Source organism: Hibiscus syriacus, unplaced genomic scaffold (genome assembly GCF_006381635.1).
Source record: "Hibiscus syriacus cultivar Baekdansim isolate YM2019G1 unplaced genomic scaffold, ASM638163v2 tig00002880_pilon, whole genome shotgun sequence".
In the NCBI taxonomy this organism is placed as follows: Eukaryota; Viridiplantae; Streptophyta; class Magnoliopsida; order Malvales; family Malvaceae; genus Hibiscus; species Hibiscus syriacus.
The window spans coordinates 384,049-410,779 of NW_024061952.1; the positions used below are offsets into that span (position 1 = coordinate 384,049).

A 26,731-nucleotide genomic window follows, 5' to 3' on the forward strand; every position below is an offset into this window, starting at 1 on the left:
TAGTTGGGAAATAAACCGAGTACGAGTAATTTCTCTATAACCAGATTAGTGAGAATGCAAAATAAAAGCGGAAAAATAATACCCGAAATTGATAACGGAGTTCATCCAATTTGCTTACGTCTCCAGACTGCTGCAGATCTTTTACTAAGAGAGAAAATTACACGTGTTTACAAAACACTCACTACTCACAAGAAAACTCTCTAGTATTGGGAGAAATAAATGATTTGGGATTTTGGGATGATTTTAAAGCTAAATGAGCTAGGGTATTTATAGTTGAAACTTAGGGACTAATCTTTGAAAATACCCTAAAGTTCAATGACTCAATTTTGTAATTATACCTATTACAAAATAATAAAAAATTTAGCCTCCCCCATTTTTCCAAGCAGCCCATGTGCTTTAATTTTCAACAATCTCCCGATTGAAGACTGATTTTAATTTGTCTTTACACCTCGATCGATGCAGCATCATTTCGGGTCTTGTTATTCTAGTATGCCAACTGAAGCTGAACACAACTTCAGTTTGTCCGTAGTCACCGTCTTTGTTAACATGTATGCCGGATTTTGAGCTCCACTAATCTTTTCAAGTTTCAAAATCCCATCTTCCAGAAGAGACCGGATAAAATGATATCTCAATTGTATGTGCTTCGTCCTGGAATGAAAAGACGGATTCTTCGCTAGATGTATAGCACTTTGACTGTCACAATACAAGACATTGTTTTCTTGTTTCTTGCCTAACTCTTCCAAGAAACTTTGGAGCCAGACCATCTCCTTGCTGGCTTCCGTAACAGCGACATATTCTACTTCGGTTGTAGAGAGAGCAACTATCTTCTGTAGTTGAGAAACCCAACTTACTGCGGTTCCTCCTAGAGTATAGACATACCCTGTAGTGCTCCTTCTGATGTCGACATTTCCGGCTAAGTCAGCATCTACATAGCCTGTCAGTATCGTATCTCCACCTTTGAAACAAAGTGCTTTGTTTGTGGTACCCCGCATATATCTGAGGATCCATTTAACTGCTTCCCAGTGTACCTTGCCCGGATTATTCATGTACCTACTAACAACTCCCACTGCATGAGCAATATCTGGTCTGGTACAAACCATGGCATACATTAGACTTCCAATTGTTGAGGCATACGGCACCTTCACCATGTGTTCACGTTCTTCCTCCGTCTTTGGTGATTGTTCTTTGGAGAGTCTAAAATGAACACCTAAAGGTGTACTTACTGGTTTAGCATCTTGCATGTTGAACCTGGAGAGTACTTTGTTGATGTACTCAGCCTGTGATAACATCAAAGTCCCCGACTTTGTGTCTCTCTTAATCCTCATCCCAAGAATCTGCTTCGCAACGCCCAGATCATTCATAGCAAACTGTTTCGACAATTTTTGCTTCAAGTTTATAATCTCTTGCATGTTTGAGCCTGCAACGAGCATGTCATCAACATACAATAATAAAATAATGAAGTTGTTGTCGAACTTTTTGATGTAGCAACAATGATCTGCTTGACATCTGGTAAAACCACTATTACCCATGAAGCTATCGAACTTCTTGTACCACTGTCTAGGAGTTTGTTTTAAACCATACAAGCTCTTCTTCAACCTGCATACCAGGTTTTTCTTGTTTGCCTCTATAAAACCTTTTGGATGCCTCATATAGATTTCTTCCTCCAAATCACCATGAAGGAAAGCTGTCTTTACATCTAACTGCTCAAGATGTAGATTCTCTGCAGCTACAATTTTCAACACCAGTCTAATTGTAGATAGTTTTACGACTGGAGAGAAAATTTCATTGTAGTCAATACCTTCTTTTTTGCTGAAAGCCTTTGACAACCAATCTTGCTTTGTAGCGTTTGCTCCTATCGTACTCTTCTTTGATCCTGTAAATCCACTTGTTGTGGAGCACTTTCTTGCTGGTGGTAATTCAGCTAATTCTCATGTCTGATTTGACATAAGCGAGTCCATCTCATCTTTCATGGAAGACTCCCACTTGACTGAATCCTCCCACTTGCATTGCTTCATCATAGCACTCTGGTTCACCATTGTCGGTCATCAACAAGTAGTGCAAAGAAGGAGAATACCGTTGGGTTGGTTTAGGAATTCTGGAGGAGCGTCTCAGTTCTGGTGTGCTTGGTTCTTCTTGAACTGCTTCAGGATTGATCTGAACATTATTTCTAGAAATCTCCTCGAACTCAGTAAATTCCTTTGTTTCAGCTTTGGTATTTGAGCTACTTGATTCTACAGTTGACCTGTCTTTGTACATCACATTCTCATTGAAAATAACATCTCTGTTTCTGATGATCTTTCGATTTTCATAGTCCTAAAACCGGTAACCGAACTCATCACCGCCATAACCAACAAAGGCACATTTGTTGGACTTAGCATCAAGTTTACTTCTTTCAGCAGAGTCTATGTGTATATAAGAAATACAACCAAACACTCTTAAGTGTGAAAGGTTTATTTCTTTCTTGCTCCAAACTTCCTCTGGTATTCTGCCATCCAAAGGAACTAAGGGCCCACGGTTGATCAGGTAAGCTGCAGTGTTGATAGCTTCAGCCCATAGAAATTTGGGTAGTCCGGCATGTATCCTCATGCTTCTGGCACGTTCATTCAGAGTTCTGTTCATGCGCTCTGCTACGCCATTCTGCTGCGGTGTCATGGGAACTGTTGTCTCCATCTTGATCCCATTGTTTGCGCAGAAATCTCTGAATCTCCTATTTTTGTACTCTACTCCATTGTTAGACCTCAACCGCTTGACTTTCAGACCAGTCTCATTTTCCACCATGGCCTTCCATTTTCTGAAGGTATCAAAGACTTCTGATTTCTTCTTCAGAAAATAAACCCACACCTTCCTTGTAGAATCGTCGATGAAGGTGACATAATATAATGAGACTGCAAGAGATGGAACTAGAGATGGTCCCCATACATCAATATAAACCAACTCTAATTTTTCAGCCTTGGGTGTCTTACCAATATTTGCAAAGCTGACTTTCTTTTGTTTGCCAAAGATGCAATCATCGTATAGTCCGACATCTACATTCTTTAGATCCAGCAGCTTCCCTTTTGACAAAAGTGTCTTCATCCCTTTTTCGCTCATATGACCAAGCCTTTGGTGCCATAGGTTTGATTTTCCATCAGCATCTGCTGCAACAATGATATTCTCTAAATTTGAGGTTACATAGAGAGTACCATTCTTCTTACCACGAGCAATGACGAGTGCTCCTTTGGTAATCTTCCATTCACAGCCTGAAAAAAGTGTGTTATATCCTTCTCCATCAAGCTGTCCTACAGAAATCAGATTTCTTTTGAGGCCAGGAATATGTCTTACTCCTTTCAGCGTCCAGGTGGTCTGGTTTGGCAACTTTAGTCGGATGTCTCCTTTTCCGACGATCTTCAAGGTTTCATCATCAGCTAGATGAACCTTCCCAAAATCACCACTGACATAGGTCTCCATGATTTCTCGGCATGGGGTGGAGTGGAAAGATGCCCTTGAATCCAAGATCCATGATTCAATCGGACTGTTGACGCTTAGAATCATGGCATCACCTGTCTCCTCTGTCACGTTGGCAGATTTCTGTGCGCCGATATTTTTCTTCGGTGCTCGACAATCTCTTTTAAAGTGACCCTTCTTGCCGCAGTTATAACAGGTAAAATCTTCCTTCCCCGTTCTTGATTTTTCCCTTCTGGATTTGGATCTGCCACGATTTGAATTTTTTTCTAAAGTTCTCCCTCTAGACTCCGTGTGCAAGGCTGAGGAGGTTGATGCTTCATCTGATTCTCTCCGTCGAATTTCTTCACTCAGTACCAGTTCTCGAACATCGTCGAATTTTAATTTGTTGTTTCCCGACGAGTTGATAACTGCTGTAACAGTAGCATTCCAACTGTTTGGTAGATATGATAAGAGAATTAAAGCTCGAACTTCATCATCGAATTCAATTTCCACTGAACTCAACTGGGTTGTGATTGTGTTGAGTTCATTTAGGTGTTGTGCCATCGATGCCCCTTCCGTCATCCGAGGGCTTGTCTGTCGAGAAGAGCCCAGTCTTCATTTTTCATGCCCTCTGGTTGTTTTCCTGAGAGATGTTGATATAGATTTTTCTGGTACAGAAAATCTTCAATATGCATCTTCCAAAATTCAAAGTCCGCACCATCGAACTTTTCAATTTTCACATTCCCTTCGTCTGCAGTCATCGCTCCCACTCGAATCTGGCTTTGTTTGGATCGTTTCCGACAATTCTTGCGAACTACCATGTATTAGAACACCTCCGTCGACAAATTCGTATCGCCGACAAAAATTTTACTATTTACGAAATTTACTATTCATGTGAATAGTAATGAATAGTACCTCATAAAAAATGATAAAATTCACAACCAAAAGCTCTGATACCAGTTGTTGGGAAATAAACTGAGTACGAGTATTTTTCCTATAACCAGTTTAGTGAGAATGCGAAATAAAAGCTGAAAAATAATACTCAAAATTGATAACGGAATTCAGCCAATTTGCTTACGTCTCCGGACTGCTGCAGATCTTTTAGTAAGAAAGAAAATTACAGGTATTTACAAAACACTCGCTACTCACAAGAAAACTCTCTAGTATTGGGAGAAAGAAATGATTTGGGATTTTGGAATGATTTTAAAGCTAAATGAGCTAGGGTATTTATAGTTGAAACTTAGAGACTAATCTTTGAAAATACCCTAAAGTTCAATGACTCAATTTTATAATTATACCTATTACAAAATAATTAAAAATTTAATCTCCCCATTTTTCCAAGCAGCCGGCTGCTAAAGATTTAGCAGCCCATGTGCTTTAATTTTCAACACAAATCCCTCTATTTCACCTGGTATTTGCCAAAGCTTCTTCTTCTCTTCCATTGGAAGGTTGAAAAGCTGTTGGACCTCCATCTTCATTTGTTCCACCAGTGAAGTGCTTACCCCATGGTTGAGTAACTGCAACACGGTTCCATCGATCTTTTTAAATTCAAATTAACCCCAAAATCTCAGTCTAGGAGAAAACAAGTACCTGAAAGAAACCCCATTCTTTGCATGCATGATGCAAGCGATCCCTTTCTTCATGTGAAGATAACTGGTGCATATATATCTATAACAGGAACCTGTGGCAATAGATTTTGTGTGAGATACGACGGAAGAGTCCTGATCGGTGCGTACGTGTCGAGGTGGGAGTTTTGTCAATGGCTCATTTTCTAACTCTTGGACGCTAGGCACCAAGAGAGAGCTTCCTAGCTTTGCTAACTCTGATTTCATACTCATAGCTTTGAGTATGAGCTTTGCCAATCTCTCCAAATTATCTCAAACCTAAAGGGTGTATGCGGTGCCTAATATATATAACACGTAATTTATTGCACGAAATCAAGGTTTTTAAGAAATTACAATGAAATCATTTTTTATGTTTTAAAAAATAAAATAACGTGTCCAAGAGAAAATTATACTATAAATTATGTATAAAAAAAGAAATACAGATGGTTCGTGTCAAACCAAGGTTGAAGACAATATATATGTATATTTACGAGTGGTTTTCAAACTTTTAACATGTATGTTTAAAAAATTATATTTAAATATTTGTCAATATGAATCTTATCGATGTCATACTCATACTAACATGCGATTTTAATATGTTCTTTTTGATAAAAATTATATATATTTTTATTATTTCATTTTTTATTTTGATCCATGGTAATGTAGGTTATATTCAAAACTCATGAAAGACGTTCTTCGTCGGTTCTATCTTCTCAAGATCGTACCATATTCAAAACCTGAAGGCGAGTGGGGAGATTAGAGAATAAGTTCGGGTTTCTCAAATAAGTTGGAAGGGTAATCATGTAGAACCTATCTCCCCAGTTAAGCTTTTGCTCTTCAGACACAACAAAGGCATGTCCAAATCCCTATATTTCACCTGGTTTTGGCCAAAGCTTCTACTCCTCTTCCATTGGAAGATTGAAAAACTGCTGGACCTTCATCTTCATATTTTTCACCAATAAAGAGCTCACTCTATGGTTGATTAATGTTAAAAGTTTCAAAGTTTGGCAACCAACTTTGGAAAATGTTTTTTCAAAGTTTGGTAAATGTTTCTTTGAAAAATGTTTTTCAAAGTTTGGTAAAATTTTGGTAGATGTTTGTTGAAAATAGGAATGTGTAAATTCACTTTAGTCATTGCACTTTAGGGTATTTTCAAAGATTAGTCCCTAAGTTTCTACTATAAATACCCTTACCCATTTAGCTTCAAAATCATCCTAAAACATTTCTTTCTTCCTATACTAGAGAGCTTTCTTGTGAGTAGTGAGTGTTTTGTAAACACCTGTAAATTTTCTCTCTTAGTAAAAGATCTGCAGCAGCCCGGAGACGTAAGCACAATTGGCTGAACTTCATTATCAATTTTTGGGTATTATTTTTCCGCTTTTATTTCCCATTCTCACTAATCTGGTTATAGGGAAATTACTTGTACTCGGTTTATTTTCCTAACAACTGGTAATCAGAGCTTTTGGTTGTGAATTTTGTCAAATTTTCTGCGAGGTTACTATTCATTACTATTCACGTGAATAGTGAATAGTGAAATTCGGTCGGCGATATGAGTTTGTCGACGGTGGTGTTCTAATACACGGTGATTCACAAGAATTGTCAGAAACGATCCAAACGAAGCCAGATTCGAGTGGGAGCGATGGCTGCAGACGAAGGGAAGGTGAAAATTAAAAAGTTCGATGGTGCGGACTTTGGCTTTTGGAAGATGCAGATTGAAGATTTTTTGTACCAGAAAAATCTATATCAACCTCTCTCAGGAAAGCAACCAGAGGGCATGAAGGATGAAGATTGGGCTCTTCTCGACAGACAAGCCCTCGGAGTTATCCGACTGACGTTATCCCGCAATGTTGCTTTTAACATAGCAAAGGAAAAGACCACGGCGGGTCTTATGGCGGCTCTCTCCAGTATGTACGAGAAGCCATCGGCCTCAAACAAAGTTCATTTGATGAGGCGATTATTCAATTTGCGGATGGCGGAAGGGGCATCGGTGGCACAACACCTAAATGAACTCAACACAATCACAACCCAGTTGAGTTCAGTGGAAATTGAGTTTGATGATGAAGTTCGAGCTTTAATTCTCTTATCATCTCTACCAGACAGTTGGAATGCTACTGTTACAGCAGTCAGCAGTTCGTCGGGAAACAGCAAATTAAAATTCGACGATGTTCGGGATCTGGTATTGAGTGAAGAAATTCGACGAAGAGAATCGGGTGAAGCATCAACCTCCTCAGCCTTGCACACCGAGTCTAGAGGGAGAACTTCAGAAAGAAATTCAAATCGTGGCAGATCAAAATCCAGAAGGGGCAAATCAAGAACAAGAAATAAAGATTTTACCTGTTATAATTGCGGCAAGAAGGGTCACTTCAAAAGAGATTGCCGAGCACTGAAGAAAGATACCGGTGCATAGGAATCTGCCAACGTGACAGAGGAGACAGGTGATGCCATGATTCTAAGCGTCAACAGTCCGATTGAATCATGGATCTTGGATTCAGGGGCATCTTTCCACTCCACCCATACCAAGAAATCATGGAGAACTATGTCCGTGGTGATTTTGGGAAGGTTCATCTTGCTGATGATGAAACCTTAAAGATCGTCGGAAAAGGAGACATCTGACTAAAGTTGCCAAACCAGACCACCTGGAAGCTGACAGGAGTGAGACATATTCCTGGCCTCAAAAGAAATCTGATTTTTGTTGGACAGCTTGATGGAGAAGGATATAGCACAACCTTTTCAGGCTGCGAATGGAAGATTACCAAAGGAGCACTCGTCATTGCTCGTGGTAAGAAGACTGGTACTCTCTATGTAACCTCAAATTTAGAGAATATCATTGCAGTAGCATATGCTGATGGAAAATCAAACCTATGGCACCAAAGGCTTGGCCATATGAGCGAGAAAGGAATGAAGATACTTCTGTCAAAAGGGAAGCTGCCGGATCTAAAGAATGTAGATGTCGGACTATGCGAGGATTGCATCTTTGGAAAACAAAAGAAAGTCAGTTTTACAAAGATTGGCAAGACTCCCAAGGCAGAAAGGTTAGAATTGGTTCATACTGATGTATGGGGACCATCCCCTGTTCCATCTCTTGCAGGCTCACTATATTATGTCACCTTCATCGATGATTCAACAAGGAAGGTGTGGGTTTATTTTCTGAAGAAGAAATCATAAGTCTTTGATACCTTCAGAAAACGGAAGGCCATGGTGGAAAATGAGACTGGTTTGAAAGTCAAGCGGTTGAGGTCCGACAATGGAGGAGAGTACAGAGACAGTAGTTTCAGAGATTTCTGCGCAAACAATGGGATCAAGATGGAGACAACAGTTCCCATAACACCGCAACAGAATGGCGTAGCAGAGCGCATGAACAGAACTCTGAATGAACGTGCCAGAAGCATGAGGATACATGCCGGATTGCCCAAATTTCTATGGGCTGAAGCTATCAACACTGCAGCTTACCTGATCAACCATGGGCCCTCAGTTCCTTTGGATGGCGGAATACCAGAGGAAGCTTGGAGCAGGAAAGAAATAAACCTTTCACACTTAAGAGTGTTTGGTTGTATTTCTTATGTACACATAAACTCTGCTGAAAGAAGTAAACTTGATGCCAAGTCCAACAAATGCGTCTTTGTTGGTTACGGTGGTGATGAGTTCGGTTACCGGTTTTGGGACTACGAAAATCGAAAGATCATCAGAAGCAGAGACGTCATTTTCAATGAAAATGTGATGTACAAAGATAGGTCAACCGCAGAATCAAGTAATACCGAAGCTGAAACAAAGGAATTTGTTGAGTTCGAGAAGATTTCTGGAAATGATGTTCAGATCAATCCTGAAGCAGTTCAAGAAGAACCACACACACCAGAACTGAGACGCTCCTCCAGAATTCCTAAACCAACCCAACGGTATTCGCCTTCTTTACACTACTTGTTGCTGACTGACAATGGTGAACCAGAGTGCTATGATGAAGCAATGCAAGTGGAGGATTCAGTCAAGTGGGAGTCTTCCATGAAAGATGAGATGGACTCGCTTATGTCAAATCAGACATGGGAATTAGCTGAATTACCACCAGGCAAGAAAGCGCTCCACAACAAGTGGATTTACAGGATCAAAGAAGAGCACGATGGGAGCAAACGCTACAAAGCAAGATTGGTTGTCAAAGGCTTTCAGCAAAAAGAAGGTATTGACTACAATGAAATTTTCTCTCCAGTCGTAAAATTGTCTACAATCAGACTGGTGTTGAAAATTGTAGCTGTAGAGAATTTACATCTTGAGCAGTTAGATGTAAAGACAGCTTTCCTTCATGGTGATTTGGATGAAGAAATCTATATGAGGCAGCCAGAAGGCTTCATAGAGGCAGACAAGAAAAACCTGGTATGCAGGTTGAAGAAGAGCTTGTATGGTTTAAAACAAGCTCCTAGACAGTTGTACAAGAAGTTCGATAGCTTCATGAGTAGCAGTGGTTTTATCAGATGCCAAGCAGATCATTGTTGCTACATCAAGAGGTTCGACAACAGCTTCATTATTTTATTATTGTACGTTGATGACATGCTCGTTGCAGGCTCAAACATGCAAGAGATTATACACTTGAAGCAAAAATTGTCGAAGCAGTTTGCTATGAAGGATCTGGGCGCTGCAAAGCAGATTCTTGGGATGAGGATCAAGAGAGACACAAAGTCGGGGACTTTGATGTTATCACAGGCTGAGTACATCAACAAAGTACTCTCCAGGTTCAACATGCAAGATGCTAAACCAGTAAGTACACCTTTAGGTGTTCATTTCAGACTCTCCAAAGACCAATCACCAAAGACGGAGGAAGAACGTGCACACATGGTGAAGGTGTCGTATGCCTCAGCAATTGGAAGTCTGATGTATACCATGGTTTGTACCAGACCAGATATTGCTCATGCAGTGGGGGCTGTTAGCAGGTACATGAATAATCCGGGCAAGGTACACTGGGAAGCATTCAAATGGATCCTCAGATATCTTCGGGGTACCACAAACAAAGCACTTTGTTTCAAAGGTGGAGATATGATACTGACAGACTATGTAGATGCTGACTTAGCCGGAAATGTCGACATCAGAAGGAGCACTACAGGGTATGTCTATACTCTAGGAGGAACTGCAGTGAGTTGGGTTTCTCAACTACAGAAGATAGTTGCTCTCTCCACAACTGAAGCAGAATATGTCGCTGTTACGGAAGCCAGCAAGGAGATGGTTTGGCTCCAAAGTTTCTTGGAAGAGTTAAGCAAGAAACAAGAAAACAATATCTTGTATTGCGACAGTCAAAGTGCTATCCATCTAGCAAAGAATCCGTCTTTTCATTCCAGGACAAAGCACATACAATTGAGATATCATTTTATCCGGTCTCTTCTGGAAGATGGGATTTTGAAACTTGAAAAGATTAGTGGAGCTCAAAATCCGACAGACATGTTGACAAAGACGGTGACTACGGACAAACTGAAGTTGTGTTCAGCTTCAGTTGGCATGCTAGAATAACAAGACCAGACATGATGCTGCATTGATCGAGGTGTGAAGACATATTAAAATCAGTCTTCAAGTGGGAGATTGTTAAAAGTTTCAAAGTTTGGCAACCAACTTTGGAAAATGTTTTTTCAAAGTTTGGTAAATGTTTCTTTGAAAAATGTTTTTCAAAGTTTGGTAAAATTTTGGTAGATGTTTGTTGAAAATAGGAATGGGTAAATTCACTTTAGTCATTGCACTTTAGGGTATTTTCAAAGATTAGTCCCTAAGTTTCTACTATAAATACCCTTACCCATTTAGCTTCAAAATCATCCCAAAACATTTCTTTCTTCCTATACTAGAGAGCTTTCTTGTGAGTAGTGAGTGTTTTGTAAACACCTGTAAATTTCCTCTCTTAGTAAAAGATCTGCAGCAGCCCGGAGACGTAAGCACAATTGGCTGAACTCCGTTATCAATTTTCGGGTATTATTTTTCCGCTTTTATTTCGCATTCTCACTAATCTGGTTATAGGGAAATTACTTGTACTCGGTTTATTTTCTTAACAATTAACTACCAACACAGTTCATCTTTAAAAATCTCACACAGTACTGCGTAATCTCAGTATATATTTTTGATGCTAGGAGAAAACAAGTACCTGGAAAAAACCCCATTCTTTGCATGCACCATGCAACAGCTCCAGTTCTTGTCGGGAAGATAACTTGTGCATATCAATAACAGGAACTTGCGCCTACGGATTTGTGTGAGATAAGATGGAAGAGTCTTCATCGGTACGTACGTATCGAGGAGGAACTTGTTTCAATGGCTTCTTTGCTAACTCTTGGACGCTAGGCACCAAGAGTGAGCTCCCAAACTTTGATATCCCTGATTCCATACCTTTGAAGATGGCTTTGCCTTGCTACCTCTCTCTTTTATAAAATTTAAACATAAATTTCAAACTAACGTGATAAATAAACAAAGCAATGAATAAAGAGTGAGGACAGCCAAAGCCGATAAGCCTAAGTTATAGTTGGTCTTAAATGTTGCAATGTTCGGTTGGATTAAATAAACCCCAAAGAATAAGACCTATTTATTCATCAGTTTGGTTTTCTCGAAACGATACGTATTTGGCTTCATTTATTCGTCTCCTGCTTTTGAGTTTGGATTCCTTTACTAGAAAATTGTGATTGCTGATACTAAATAATTAAGATTTATATTCAGGTTTATGATCATATCTTTAATAATATTATCTTTAATTTATAATTTTGTTTTTCTCTGCAGAGTATAATACCTATATTTTACACTTTTTTACATGTACAAAATTAGTTTTTGTTATTAATACTTAACTTGATTGTCATAGTTGTTATAATGTTATTATAAGGAACATGGAATATAGCACAACCACAAAAGGAGGTCGAGGTGGCAAATAGATCACTCAGATCGGATTCAGTTTGAATTATTTCGGTTCGGATCATTTTCGGTTTAAATTTAATTCGGGTCGGGTCGGGTCAGAACATTTCGGACTTTGATTTTATTCTGGTCTTAGTAAGTCGAGTCAAGTTCGGGTTGGATCAGGTCAAGTTCGAGTCTCGGTTTTATTCGAGTCTATAATAAATCGGGTCGGTTTGGGTATCGGGTCAGGTAATATCATATTGGTTGATTTTCGGGGTTTTTTTTTTTTTGAAAGACCGTTCTCATACTCATGAATTATCGTGTCGCATCTCTCTCAGTTTTAACTACCATCCAAATTTCAATTAGAGATGACAGAAAAGATATGCCTACACACCCACCACATTTACTCGATCCTGTTAAAGCTACACGGACCGCTCACATGCACCATCTTATAACATACTACAACCCTCCCTATGGCATAAGCCAACCACCGGAGCCATGGACTGGTACTCCTGGTTATCCAAAACTGGCCTTCACCCCTCACTTGTCTATACCTATGGCTTTGCCTTCTCTGGGAATGAGCTCCAAAAGGGTTTAGCTTACCTCAACCATGAGTTTCTTCAGAGCATGGGCATTTCCGTTGCCAAGCATAGGCTGGAGATTCTCAAGCTTGCTAGGAAGGAAATCAGTGAGACCTCTAATGGTCAGTCCAAGTTAATTTCGGCAGTCAACAAAATCAGGAAGTACTCAAAATATGTTAACAAGTTGGTTCACCAAGAGAACAACACGACAACAAAGGCACTTCCGGCGCCGGCGCCGGTTTCTTATAGAGAAAAGTGGAGAGAAGCATTGTCAAAGAAGGATATGAAGATAGAACACCCACTGCTGAGAACCAGGAGGACAATGGCGAAATCTGGTCCCTTGGATTATAGAGGACAAGAGAAATTGCTGGTCACTCCTAGGAGCTTGAAATTATGAGGTCCCCTTGATAGGAAATTGCAGGAGAGGTTGGAGTTCGGTTATAAGAGCCCGATGACATCAGGTTCTACTGATGTTTCAATGGGGCAAGAGAGATTGATGGTCAATGATAGGAGCCCAAAGATTCATGGTGACAACAACAGGGAGATGGCAGGTGGGGCCTTCATTGAACATACATTTTGGGAAGCTCTGTTTCAGAACATGAAACCTACTTGACTTCACCATGTATCTTTCCTTACTTTTGTTGCCTGGAAACGTGAGATAGGTCATACAGATGGTTCTTTTACAGTTTCATCAATATGCATGCGTGCATGCCATTGTTTGCATTCATCTTGAATTCATGTAATCTAAATTTTCAAGAATTATATATACTTTAAGTTTGATGGTTTGCTTGAAATGTTTGGGCTACTTATCTTCTTAGACAGAATGATACTCAGCCCACACCAGAGAATTTGTAAGAACAGAACCTGGGCCTGAAGCAGATTGGTGTAGTAGAAGACAAATAAAAGCATACGTTTAAGAATGTAAAGAAGGGAGATGAGATTACTTAAACGACACGTGAAACCGAGCAGTTGATAGCTTTTGGGATAAGCAAAAATGGAAAGGTCACCTCACCTGAAGCTTCCTTAAGTAAAAAGAGGCGTACCTTTGCAAGCCTTTTGGGTGAAGCTTTCTTGGAATTAATCTTCATGGAGAAGCAATAGATGCAGTTAATTCATCTATGCTTTGCTCCAACCCTTTGCCACTTGCATCTTTTCTTGTCTATCATGTCAATACCAATTCAAAGACAACAACAATGGGAAAATAGTAATATATCATTATCTATTTAAATATAAAATATCTTACATACAATTATCATTTTTTTAACAATTTTGATTAAGAGGTGGAGAAAAGAAAACTTTACTCCGATATTAAACTCACAACCTAAAGAAGAGAGGTGGTGTCAACTAAAAGTTTTTGACCATTTTAGATTATTAACAGTTAATTACTATCACTTAGAAAAAATAAACGTTTTTTTGAGAATAAAATTAGTTGGATGATGTAAATATAACAAAATGATGGCATGGAAGATGTGATTTGGCCTTGCTCACACAAACTGTTTGCACTAAAAATTCCTAATATACCAATCTCCACACGCAAACAACTTTGCCGTTTCACTGCAGTTGAGATCAACCGGATAAGATAACAACAATACCACACTGCAATAAAATAATCAAACTGCAGTTGACTGGTTCACGATTGTTCTCGTTGTGTATTGTTGGTAATTAATAAAATTATTATACACTCGTTGTGTAGTTGGAAATGCAAAGTTTCAGACAAACAGACCAAATATGGCAAGTAAAAGCAACATCATTCTTTTCCCTTGTTTCCATAGATTAGGCCAACTTTATCCATTTGCAATAACGACAAGCCATGGCACTCCATCTCTTGCCGTTTCTAAGCCCATTTTGGCAAGGAAAAGAAAAGGAACCCTAGTTTTCTCCACAAAGAGACAAACAACGTTGTTTGAATGCTCTTTGTAAGAACAAATATTGCAGCAACAAGAGGTGTGGGCACCATGGAAAATAGGTATCCATCCTTATCCTATGGAGTCGATCATCATGAAACAAACCCCTCACGTGGCATGATCATGCACATGGGGATGCATCAGCTCCTCTGAAAACACTGCACTTCTTGATTAAGATCAGATATATCTGATGGTGATGAATATATATAATTTGGTGCTTACTGGTAAAAATGTTGATTTCTAATATTAAAAATTAGATGACCCTATTCCTATATGTAATGGGGTAAGGGGAGGTAGGATAGTAGGTTGCCCCCAACGTCAGGTTGAGAGCAGCTTCCGTGGAAAACCTCCGGCAGTCAAAATTATGAATTGTATACCGTATGACATGATCCCACGACCACAATGTTAATATTAAAAATTGTTGTACACGTGAAGTGTTGAAGGGGTAATTATTGGGTGTAAATCCCTCGTCTCCTACCAATTTATAATATGAATCATGAATGGTCCCACGTCAGTGGTGGATCCAAAAATTTATAAATGGAGATCTAAAATTTTAATTTTCTTTTCTTAAAAATAATGGGTGCAAAATTTTTTATTTTTTCCATTTTTCTTTAGCATATTATATTAAATTTTATTTTCCCCCTAAATAATGGGGATACAGTTGATCCCTATAGGACTTAGTGCATCCGCCCTTGTCGCACGTTGCAGTCTGCTGTACGTATAAACCAATTTATCTACCTTTGCTTTCATCACATGGTGCCACTTGCCAGGTTATGATACTGCATTTATATCATGTTGGTGTGTTTTCATATATTATGATCGTATTTAAATTATGGATAACTACATTATGTATTGTTTGAGAAAAAGAGAATAAACTAGAGACTGTAAGTTTTTGGTTTGTTCAGCGTATGTTTTAACTTTTATGTCATACACCGTCACCGCAATTTTCAGTCTAGTGTTTGCGGAGTATAAATGTCGATTGATCGAAATTTCATAAGATTATTAATCGTTAAGGGAATGTGAGATCCGATGGAACTTCATCAACGACAAAGTGAACGTTTAGATCCTCGCCTGGCGTAAGGGTGCTTGGTCCTTCACGAGGTTCCAACCAAGTCGGCATCTCTTAAGGAGCGGGTATGACCAGGAAGGAGGAAATTTGGCTTGAGCCACAGAAGAGATGACAGAGCATTTTGACTATGCTCAGGCTGAACACCGCGTGACGTGAACGCCGTCTGTCTTGTCTTTCACTGAACGGTACTATGAAGTGGAATCCGTCTGTCTTGTCTTCCACCTCATAAAGGAGTTGCGTTTCGAGGGACTAAAAATCTGACTCTATAAAGCAAAAGCCTTTTCCTGATTTACGAAGAATTATCAATCTTTTATTCAAATAAGGGACTCTGATCATTATATTCTTATGCCCTTTTAGTCATACAATCTTCAAGACATTTTCACTAGACTCGCACATAGGTTCACATGAATTATTAACTAGTCCTACATAAAAAGTTTTCTTCTTATCCATTTAAACATTTATCTTAATCACTTAAGTTCTTAAAAAGTATAAATACTCAGTCTAGGAATATGAATACTCGGTACCTACTCAATGATATTGATACCAAATAAAAAAAAATTAATACCAAAATAATAATTTCAACATCAAAACAGCACATTGAAATCCCCTAAACCATCCAATATTGCTCAAGGAATATAAAATAAGGTAAATTACATTTTTAATACCTAAACATCAATTTTGATATATTTTAATACTTAAACTTTTAATTTTTAAAAAATTATCTAAAATTTAATTTTTGTTTTATTTTAATATTTCTGTTCAAAATTTAACGTTAAGTTTTAAAAAAAATTTAAAAAATAAGTCCTAAAACGGGCCAAAATTAATAATTTAAGTACTAAGTGCGTTAAATTTTTAACGTCGAGATACTAAAATAAAAAATCTAAACGTTAGGTATAATTTAAAAAAAATAAAAATTTAAGTATTAAACGAATAAAAACTAATAATTTATGAACTATATGCATAGTTTACCCTATAAAATTTATATTAAACCGAATTCAGGTATAATTTTAGAATTTATCCCTTTTTTTTAATTGAGAGATGCAAACACCGAGATCCTTTAAAGCACTTTTGTAGTGGTAATAATTTTACCTTCAAGTGGTCCCTTGGTAACTTCATGAGGCAGTTCAAAAATTTTAAATTTCCTTTATTGATGTTTATTGGGTATGAAATTAGTTGTCCCACACCCACTGCCAGATTTCTTCAATTCGCAAAAGCAGATATTTATGGTTTTCTTTATTTAATTAATCTCATCTCCAATATATAAATATAGATAATTGGTTTTAATTTTATCTTCACCTTTAATTTCATTATTATTTAATTGTTTATTGTTTTCATATTTCCCCTTCCTTTCCATCAAATTTAGCAAAGGGTAAAAGCATATCTTCAAGTTCAAGGTCAAATAAATCCACTCCAACTCGCCCTTGTGTGTCCATTTAGATAAATTTCGCCCACTTTTAGGAGTTTTCCAATTTCGATACCTGCAAAACAATCAGTTATAAAACAATTAAATGAAAAATGAAAAATGAAAAATAAAACGAAATTAAAGTTAGGGGGGGGGCGGAACATACGAAAACGATGAAAGGTAAGAGTCAACGGGAGAAAATAACAAACGGGACGAACTTCTGAAATGAAAAATGGGGAACGATGATCGGAAAACGTCAAACCAAACGGATCACGAGCAGGAAAACTGCGATGGAATGGAATGAATGGTGCTTAATGTATCCATCAAAATTAAGATCTGGCTTGGGAATTATAGATTAAAGTCCGATTAGATTAGAATTAGATCAGGTTCTTTTTTTTTTCTCAAGGCTCCTCAAATTTGGCATTGCCTGCAAATATATGTATTTACACCAACAAACTATATGATAATTTGTTCCTCGGATTTTACGGTTTCGGTCACCCGGAGTACACTAAAAATCATGTCCGTCCCGAATCCCTCGTCCAGATCTCCAACCTTCTCGCCGGTATCTTACTTCAACGCTACAGTCCGGCGTTACTCCGAAGCTGGATCTCCTATCACCGGAAAATCTCGGATACTCAACCAAAAAACATTAGAAGATTGCACATACCGCGAAAGGGATCTTTATAAGTCATCAGCTTTTGACATCAAGGAGAGTCGGCTAGGCCTAGGCTGGAAAGCTGCTCGGCGACGTTGCTGGTGAGACGAAGGTCTAATCAAAGCCGACAACGCTCTCTTAACCAGATCCCCTTCCACTCCTCCAATTCTCACCAGCGAGTTCGTCATCGCAGATCTACGCGCGTTAAGCCGATTACTTGGCGCGTAACTGGACGCCGCATGTGAATTGTTTAAACTCTTATGAAGACTGCAACGGAAGGAACCAGGATGCGTCGTGGGAGAACACATACAAGAACGCTTCGGCTGTTGTTTCTCCAAATTCCTCACGATCTCGGTGTTTCTACGGACGGTGGTAATCGAATGGTTCGGCGAGATCGGACGGTTATCAAGCGTGAATCGCACGGACGGCACGGACTGGGAGTGATTATAGATATTGACACGTGGCGGAGAGATTGATCTGTGTGTATTAAAGAAAGTTGAGGAGCGTGAATAAAAACTTGAACTCGAGAAAGCAAAAGCTGAGGAAGAAAAAGAAGATGAAGAGTCTGAAGCATACTGAGAGCATAACCGGCCGGATGGGGAGAGGGACCGGAGAACCGGACCGCTAGTTCGTCTAGAAGATGTCGCCATTTTTTCAGGTATTGGAGAGGAGAGAGAGAAAGCCTGAAAGCGAAGGAAGGAAGGAGAGTCTTTTTCTACTATTTTTCTAAAAAGCCGTGTTTGGCTGTTCAGTTGGGCAAACCCAGCTTTACTCGAGCCATGCATTTATAGGGTGAGAGGGTTTGAAATTTCACGATATTATCAAAGTGGGGATTTCTAAGTCTTCGATTTTGCATTTTTACCCCTGAACTTTGTGATATTTATTTTCAATGTCGTTGTCATTATTCTTTGCCGCTGCACTGTCATTGTTACTTCAAAAAAAATATAAAGAAAAATTGAAAATTATTTTATGAAATTTACCAATTCAAACAATTAACTATGAATACAAAATTTAAACTATTAAGTAAAACATGCTAAGAGTTAATGAAAAATAATAAATTTTAGAAATATATTAATTAGCATTAATAGAAACCGTTTTCATTTGTTGTGATCTAAGAAAGAACAAACCTAAATTACAATTTTTTAATTTTTCTTAAAAATAAAAAAATGAGTCAATTAACCTTTAAAAACAATAAATATAAAATCAAATATAATATTTTTCCTATTTTAGTAAAAGACGAAGCAAGTGACCACAGCTGGCAGGGGCCAGTTAATGCCCGTTATTTGTTGAACACACTGACAGCTTTTGGATCATTGAAAAGCTTTGCTATTTTGCTGCCACGTACGCTGTCATCTTTATGACACCACTGACCCACTCTTTTTAAAATCCATTGCCTAATATCTTTCAAATTTGAATTTTGGTGATTACATTAAATAATTCAAATCTTGTTAAATGTTACTGCTTTTTATAGAAACGAATTATCAAAATTTATAATTATAATTTGATATTTTTCCTTTATTAAATTTTTAAATATAAAAGATGGTAATCAACCTACTTGCTAATTACTCAATTCCTTAACACAAATTATTTGAGTTCAACTCCAATCACGTCATAATTATACTAATTTCATTTTATAATTAAAATGTGATATTATAATAATATTTATACAATTCAAATGAACGAGTCAACTTTAAGCTTAAGGTTTGGAGTTGTTAATTTACTAGACTCGACAAATGAATCCAAAATAAATCATAGTAGCTATCATTGAGAATTAGAATTAATTGTATTAGAAATCTTCAAACTATGTCGAGATTTATAATCAACTTTCTAACTTGTTAGAACCGGATGGAAAATCATTGAGAATTATAAAAATTAGGCTTAAGTATATAAAAAGTAATTAGTTTATATTTTTTTTTCGGTTTAGTGTCTAACGTTTATTTTGTTCCAGTTTAATATCTAACGTTTCGTTCCTTTATTCAAAATGAATTACGTCTTGACAGACGGTTAAGTTTAACCGTTAAACCATTAATAATATGTTTCATCTCCTCCGTTCCACAATCTCAACGTCCTGGTATATGCTCTCAACTTCCCTTTTCTAGATGTTTTATTTCTGGGTTTTCATTTGGTTGCGAATTCTAATTGGTTTCTTTTATATTTATATATGTCAGCTTTATTCCAATCATTTTTGTTCGAAGCTTGTGGAGAACGGTGAAAACTGTGAACGGAGTCGTCGGTCTTTTATGGACAGGAAACTGGCGTGTTTGCCAAGCGGCGGTGCAAGGAGGAACTCTAAGGGTGATGCCTGAACTTATGGCTCCCACACCACCATCCGATGAAACATCGGGAGCTACGATTACGTACACGTTGAAGTTGCAAGAAACAGTGATGAATCTTAACTCAAATTGTCGATTTTCCTATTCGAGATCTAAGGTTTCACCTAACCGTATCCGAGTTGAAGAATTCAGTAAATTTCATTCATCCGATCTAGATCTTTGCCTGACTCCAAGATCCTTGCCTGACTCCAAGATCCACGGGAAATTGGCTTTCCCATAAAGGACGACCCGGGATTCTGTCGTTGAACTCGGAGGAATCTATTACGATGACGTGTTTTGAAAGTGGGTTTGCAGTTCAAACCGGAGAAGCAGATAAAAAGCTATTAAACTTGTTTGCCTGAGGAGAAACTTTCTTTATAAAAAAAATTATTTTCTTGGTGAATCTGACATCGAAAGGACCTTGTTTTGTTGTAATATTCTTCTGTTCTACTATATCTTTTATTTTAATTAATTTCTTATTTTTAGAAAATATTTTTTAATATTAAAAAATATATCATATGAAATTTTGAGTAACGGAATAAAAGATTAGACACTAAACTGAAATAAAATAAACGTTAGACACTAAATTAAAAAAAACGGACATAAATTAGACACTTTTTGTATACTTAAACCTAAAAATTATAAAAATATATTACATGTTTATTTATAACTTACTTAAGCCTAAAAATTATTTTTACAAAAAATTATTTATAACTTAGCTTACAAAATTAAAAATAGGTTTAATGATAACTTTTGTTCATGTAATAAACATAATTTATTATCTTTGCCCTATCATTTTTTACATCAATTTGTCCTTAAAGTTGTTTAAGGTGTTCATCATAATCCTACCATTTTGACTAACATAACTGTGAGTCTTTGCGTATGTGAATTAATGGATTATGTTAAAATATTTATTAAATACAATGGTTATAATAAATTCTCAAAGTTTTATTAATTTTTTCTAGTGAGATTAAGGGATTAGTCAAAATTTGAGATTTTTTTTCTAATTGTTACATTTAGTAAATATTTAAAGTATTTTATTATTTATTTTTTTAATAAATTTTACATCATCATCAAGTCACGTCAGTAATATTGGTCGATCTAGAAATTGTTAGTGTTGAAAACGCAAAAAACTAACAATTATGTTAGTCAAAACGGTCAATGGACTTTGAGAGCTATGATGAACACCCAAATAACTTTGAGAACTAAATTAGTATAAAAAACGACAGGGGCAAAATTAATAAATTAGATTTACTACATGAACAAAAGTGATCCTTAAATCTTAAAAATATTAAAAAGAAGTAAAATTTGATCTAAAGTTCTTAAAGAATTATTTCAAGTAGGGTTAAGTTTTAAGTTATATATCGGGTTAAATTCGAGTCGGTTAAAAAACTATTTTAGTTGAGTCGGATTTCGGATGGATGACTTATTTTTGGGTCAAGTCGGATGGGTCAAAAATCCGACTCAACCCGACCGATATCCATTCCTAGATTTGATCTCCATCAAAGGCGCAGCTTGGTATTGTTAATGTTGTCAGAGGGACAATAATTAGGCTTAGGTTCTCTGTATGTTACAGGAAGGCTTGTCTCCCTCTTACAATGACTGATTATATATACTTCATTGTTAATTTTGCTCCCCAACCCATTATAATATTTATATGCATAACCTTGCATTATTCCCCCAACATGCACTACAAAATCTGTCTCTGTTCGACTCTCTTAATCTACAGCTTCTTTATTATTTTAGTAAATCACAATCAAGAATTTAAAATCAAAACTACTGTAGCCATTTGATTTGATGCTTAGAATGGTAATGGTAATCGTTTATCATTAATATCTAAACTGCCTATATTTATTATCAGTAATAACCTTTTCTTATAATATAATAAGGGAGAAAAGCAGTGTCAATCCCGTGGCTCAAATTAATAAAGGAAACACGAAAATTGATTACATTTTTAATTAATGAAGAAATTTATCAAAAGTTAAATCAATTTGAATCAGTCGATTACCTTTTTTTTTTCATCATTTCCATATTTCACTTTTCGCAGTACCTTTGGGTTATTTATAATTAATTATATGTACGCAAGTATAACAACGGTTCAAGCAACATCCTAATGTTGAAATGGTCTTATTTTGTATTTTAAGGGTTAATTATATCCATAGTTGTTGAATTATCAGTAAACTTGTATTTTTATCACTCGATTTCGAATATGTTTTTCTCGTTATCTAATCGTTTTGTATAATTTTAATCAATTGGCCATTAACTTAGTTAAAGACGTAGTGAGTAAAGTGGTATAAAATGAGTCAAGGGATGGAAACATAAACTTTTTTTTGCCCTCTCGGTTCTAAGATTTTGTCTTGACCAATCCGGATCGACTCGCGTCGTATACCTGATTTTGGTGGGTGAGTCTTCCAATAGGAATTTTCTGCATATACAAGACTCGAACCTGAGGCATTGCTTAAGCTGAATCAAATTGCTTACCACTTGAACTAATTCATATCGGTCGAAACATAATCTTTTAAACCTAGCGACGGAATGTAATTTTACTAATAATCCGGTGGACGTAAGTGTAGTTTAGCTTATTTTAATTATAATTTGTGGAGGGTTGTAAGTTGAAGTTCCGTTAGTAAATTGGTGGCTAGATCTCCATGAGAAGCACCATTGAAAAAATGTTAGCCTGTTTATTTTAGCATATGCTTTATTTTTCTGAAATATTTTCAAAAATTTGATATTATTTTGGTTGCTTTTATATTTTTAATAAAATAATATTTGCAATATATTTAAAATTTTAAATAAAAACAATACGTTTACACAATTTTATTGTATAGTTTTTCAGTTTAAATTTTATTGTATTTTAAGTTCTATGTAAATTATGTATAAATATATTTTAACTATTAATTAATTTATGCATCACGTATTATAATAATTACTTTTTTTTATTATATAGATATGTTAATCATAATTATAATTTTTTATTTATATATTATATTTATTATTTACGATTATAATTATATGAATATACTAATTTAAATCATGAGTATAAATTAGAAAATGGGTATGGAATAGACCAACGACAACCTAAGTAGCTGTCTAACAAAAACAGGTAGTTCTGCCGTACGATAATCGGAAATATTAATGATCTTTTAATATTTTCGGTAAAACGCTATCTAAAATATTATTTTTTTTCTACCGAAAATATTAATTTCGCAACCTAATTTTCGATCGAAAAACAAGTAAAAAAATACCATTTTAGGTAGCGTCAAAATTAACATTTTCAGTAGAAAAAATAATGTTTTAGATAGCGCTTTTCGAAAATGTTAAAAATATATTTATATTTTCGGTATTGCATTTCCTTAGTCATATATTAGGCTGCTGTACGGGAAAAATTGACGCATTGGGATCCGAGACAAATGATACTGAGCTGTCAGATTGTACCTTGATGGCGTTGAGATACCATGAATTGGCAGATCAGCGCAAAGGCGGGAATTGATTGTGACATGTTTCTCATTGGGGTCGTTTTGAGTATGTTTCGGTCTTTTGGCCATAACTTTGGCTATAGGTGTCAGAATCACGCATAAGACCCCAATCCGAAAAGCTCTTTTTTTCAACCTCAAATTCTTCCGTTTTTCCCTCCGAATTACTAGAATTAGATATTTTTTACTATTTATGGTAATATTTCGATTGTCAATTAGGAAGTCAATTTAAATCCGATTTAGGCCGGATTTTTTGGAGATTGCTTATTTTATTTCGAATTTCAATTTAGAGTGATTTTCGGGATTTTACTATTTTTGGCAAAATTCGAATAAAGACGATTTTTTGCTATAACAGTCCGGCTTGTGGACTGATTTTGGCATTGTTTTGATTTGATAATATTTTATTAAACCCTAGAGACTTTTTTTCTCTGGATTTTTTTAGACGAATTTTCTCTTGTGAATCATCTGTTGGAGCGCTTACAGGATAATCACTATTCTGTCTAGCGTCAAAAATCCCAAAACGTAGACTCATTTTTCTCAACACTCCAATTAACATCTTTGAACGCTCTTCAAAAGCCATCTAAATTTTGGGTAGGTCGACCATTTCAAACTTACTTCCTTTTCAAGTAATTTAATTTTTAATTAATTAAGAATTATTTAGATCAATGTTATTATTATAATAATGTATTTTTATTAATTTAGGGCCAAAAAGTTAAAATAATTCAAGATAGGTTGAAAGCAGGGTTTGATTGACAAAAAATTTATATGAATCTCAAACGAAAGGATTTAGAATTTGAGGTTAGTGACAAAGTATTTTTAAAAGTGTCACCCGAAATAAAATACTAAGATTCGGGAATAATTTAAAAATATAATATAATAAAATTTTAAACATATATTATCATCTAATTTATGAGATAGATAAGATCTACATTATCATCTTAACTATAACAATATACGAGACGAAACATATCACATGTAACTTAAGTTCGACTTAATCAACACTCGAATCAAATGAACTTGACTCGCGTTCAATCTCGACTTGAGTTCTTAATGAGTCAAAACGAATTACTTGATATCCGACTCAAAAAATTTTAGAACAACTTAAAAATATAATATATTAAAATTTTGAATTAAATCATTAATAATATTAACATCTATTCGTTGTTTTTAAAATACAATATAAGATTTTTATTACTTAAGATTCAGGTTCAAATTTTAAAAGTCAAGTTTGAAAATGTTTCAAATTCAAAATTCTTTTTAACTTAAGGTAAATTTTAATTTTTGATTTTAAATTCGAATTCGAATGGGTTATAAACTCGCACGTAGCTTGAGCAGTTGGTTTAAAGTATTAAACAGTTGAGCTTCCGAGCAAAAGGCTCAAGTCAACCTCCACATAGCTTTTGCCAACCAAAACAATAATGTGGTTTCGACCTTTCCTGGAATTTGCGTAGAAAATTAGAGTGAGCTGTTGGTTTATAATACAGTTTTCATTGGTCAAAAGTCAAGCTTTGTTTTTGACCTTTAAGCTCATCATTTCTTACCAGCTGCTTCGGATGCCGATCACAATGCATTGAAATTAGGCCCGTAAAGGAACTCAATGTTCAGTGAATAGTTTGATGAGAATTTTATTTAGGTTAGTTTATTTATTAAACGAATAAATATGAATAAGATTTTATATTCGTTTAATTAAATGAATGAATCCAAATAGAGGGCTCATTCGTTCATTTAAGTTCGATAATATGTTCTTTTATGTGCTTTTATTTATGTTTGGCTCAATTTCTCTAGACTTATTTAAAAATATTAAAGCTCAATAAATTTTAATATGATACCCATAAATATTTTAAAATTCAATTAATTTTAAATTCAAATAAAAAAATCCAGAATAATTAAATAAACTATAATCCTAAAATTGTTAGGAAAGAAACAAATCTATTTTTCATTTATGTTAGTTTACGTTCATTTATTGTGTTCGTTTACGTTCGTTTACGTCCGTTCGTTTATGTTCGTTCGTTTATGTTCGTTCATTTATGTTCGTTTATCATTTAAATGAACGAACATGAACAAGCTACATTCTTTAACGAACGAACACAAACAAGAAATTTTTTATTTGTTTATGTTCGTGTTAGTTCACTTGTTCAGTTAAAGTTAAACGAACGAACATAAACATACCCCGTTCGTGTTTGTTCGATTAGTTTACCGGCCTAATTGAAATAAAAGATATTGCCCGAAGCAGCAAATAAATGACAAAACAAAGTAATGAACCGGAGGAAATATATGTTGCTCTGTCATTAATCTCCAAACCTTTAGCTGGACTTTATATTATATATCACCAACATTATATGAAAAACCTAAACTAGAAAGTACAAAAACAATATTATATAAATCCATAAATATCCTAAGCTTAAAAAATTGAAGTTACTTGGATCAAATTCTGGCAACTAAATCAGACAAGAGACGAGTTAGGATTTTAGTTCAAAAGGTAAAATATAATTAACAATAAAAAGTACGAGACCAAAATCAAAATAAATCAAAATTTTAAATCTAAATAGATAATTGTTCCTATATTTATTAATTCTTTAATGCTATTTTTTTTAAGGGACACAATGATAAGCTCCTACCTAGCTCCGTCACTGATCCCGATCCTGCTGCTATTTCCATTCAATAAACAAAACCTGGAAGGCTTAGGCTGGAAATTCCTTCTCCTTTTGATGCAATGGCTCGACGGCTTCATTATCTCGAGCAGAACCGTCTTCACGGGTTTAGCATTCGTATGATACTTCGGTGAGTCATGAACCGCCCTCGTTCGACTTCGAGTGGATGGCTTTTTGTTGAAATTGCGGTGCTGGGCGCACCTAAATGACCCTGGGTGCGACGTTGGTGAACACAGGCACTTGGAGTTTGATGATGAAGCTTTTGAGGACATTGGAAAATGGTTCGAAAAGCTCGACGACTAGCTGCAAAGATATCGGCTATGTGGGAAACTAAAGGGCGGGGTCTTTTTATAGCTACGTATTACCTTGATAAGCTTTGCTTTCATGGACTTTTTAAAGGCTAATATTAGGTTATGGTTAATTTGGTTAATATTGAGAAACAGAGATTGGTTAAGTGAAAACCCATTTACCCCACATTTGGTGCTTCGATTCCCATGTAAGTTTGAAGGGGCAAAGGGTCATTCGGATTGAGCAAGGTCAAGTCAATGGTGACTGCCTAGTGCCTATTACTTAAATGGACCGGCTTTTATTCCAAGTTCCAGCTATGATGGTCAATTCAAAGTGCCATTGACAATTTGACGTTCGAGGTCCAACACTAATAAAAGCGTTGAAGGATCACTCAACGATTATGAAGAAAAGAGGATAATTAGATAAAATTGAACATTTACATAGGAAAAATGTTGAATCTCGGAAAAAAAATAAAAGAACTTATTCATGGACAATTATCAGCACAAGATTAAGCACATCTATTACACCT

The 26,731-nt window shown here is 36.0% G+C and overlaps 2 protein-coding genes across 2 annotated transcripts; one reads left to right on the top strand and one right to left on the bottom strand.

Moving 5' to 3' along the window:
* Positions 1 to 12,365: 12,365 nt before the first annotated feature.
* Positions 12,366 to 12,845, top strand: LOC120161127. The gene has a single exon (XM_039171395.1). It carries the CDS (start codon positions 12,366 to 12,368, stop codon positions 12,843 to 12,845), a length of 480 nt encoding a protein of 159 aa, XP_039027326.1.
* A 4,363-nt stretch (positions 12,846 to 17,208) lies between these two features.
* LOC120161716 lies at positions 17,209 to 18,247 on the bottom strand. Its single transcript, XM_039171930.1, has one exon. It carries the CDS (start codon positions 18,126 to 18,128, stop codon positions 17,505 to 17,507), a length of 624 nt encoding a protein of 207 aa, XP_039027861.1. The 5' UTR covers positions 18,129 to 18,247; the 3' UTR covers positions 17,209 to 17,504.
* Between the last annotated feature and the right edge of the window lie 8,484 nt (positions 18,248 to 26,731).

Bases quoted from the DNA above. Each gene is read 5' to 3' on its own strand.
- LOC120161127 (XM_039171395.1), top strand. From the start codon at position 12,366: ATGGACTGGTACTCCTGGTTATCCAAAACTGGCCTTCACCCCTCACTT.
- LOC120161716 (XM_039171930.1), bottom strand. From the start codon at position 18,128: ATGGCGACATCTTCTAGACGAACTAGCGGTCCGGTTCTCCGGTCCCTC.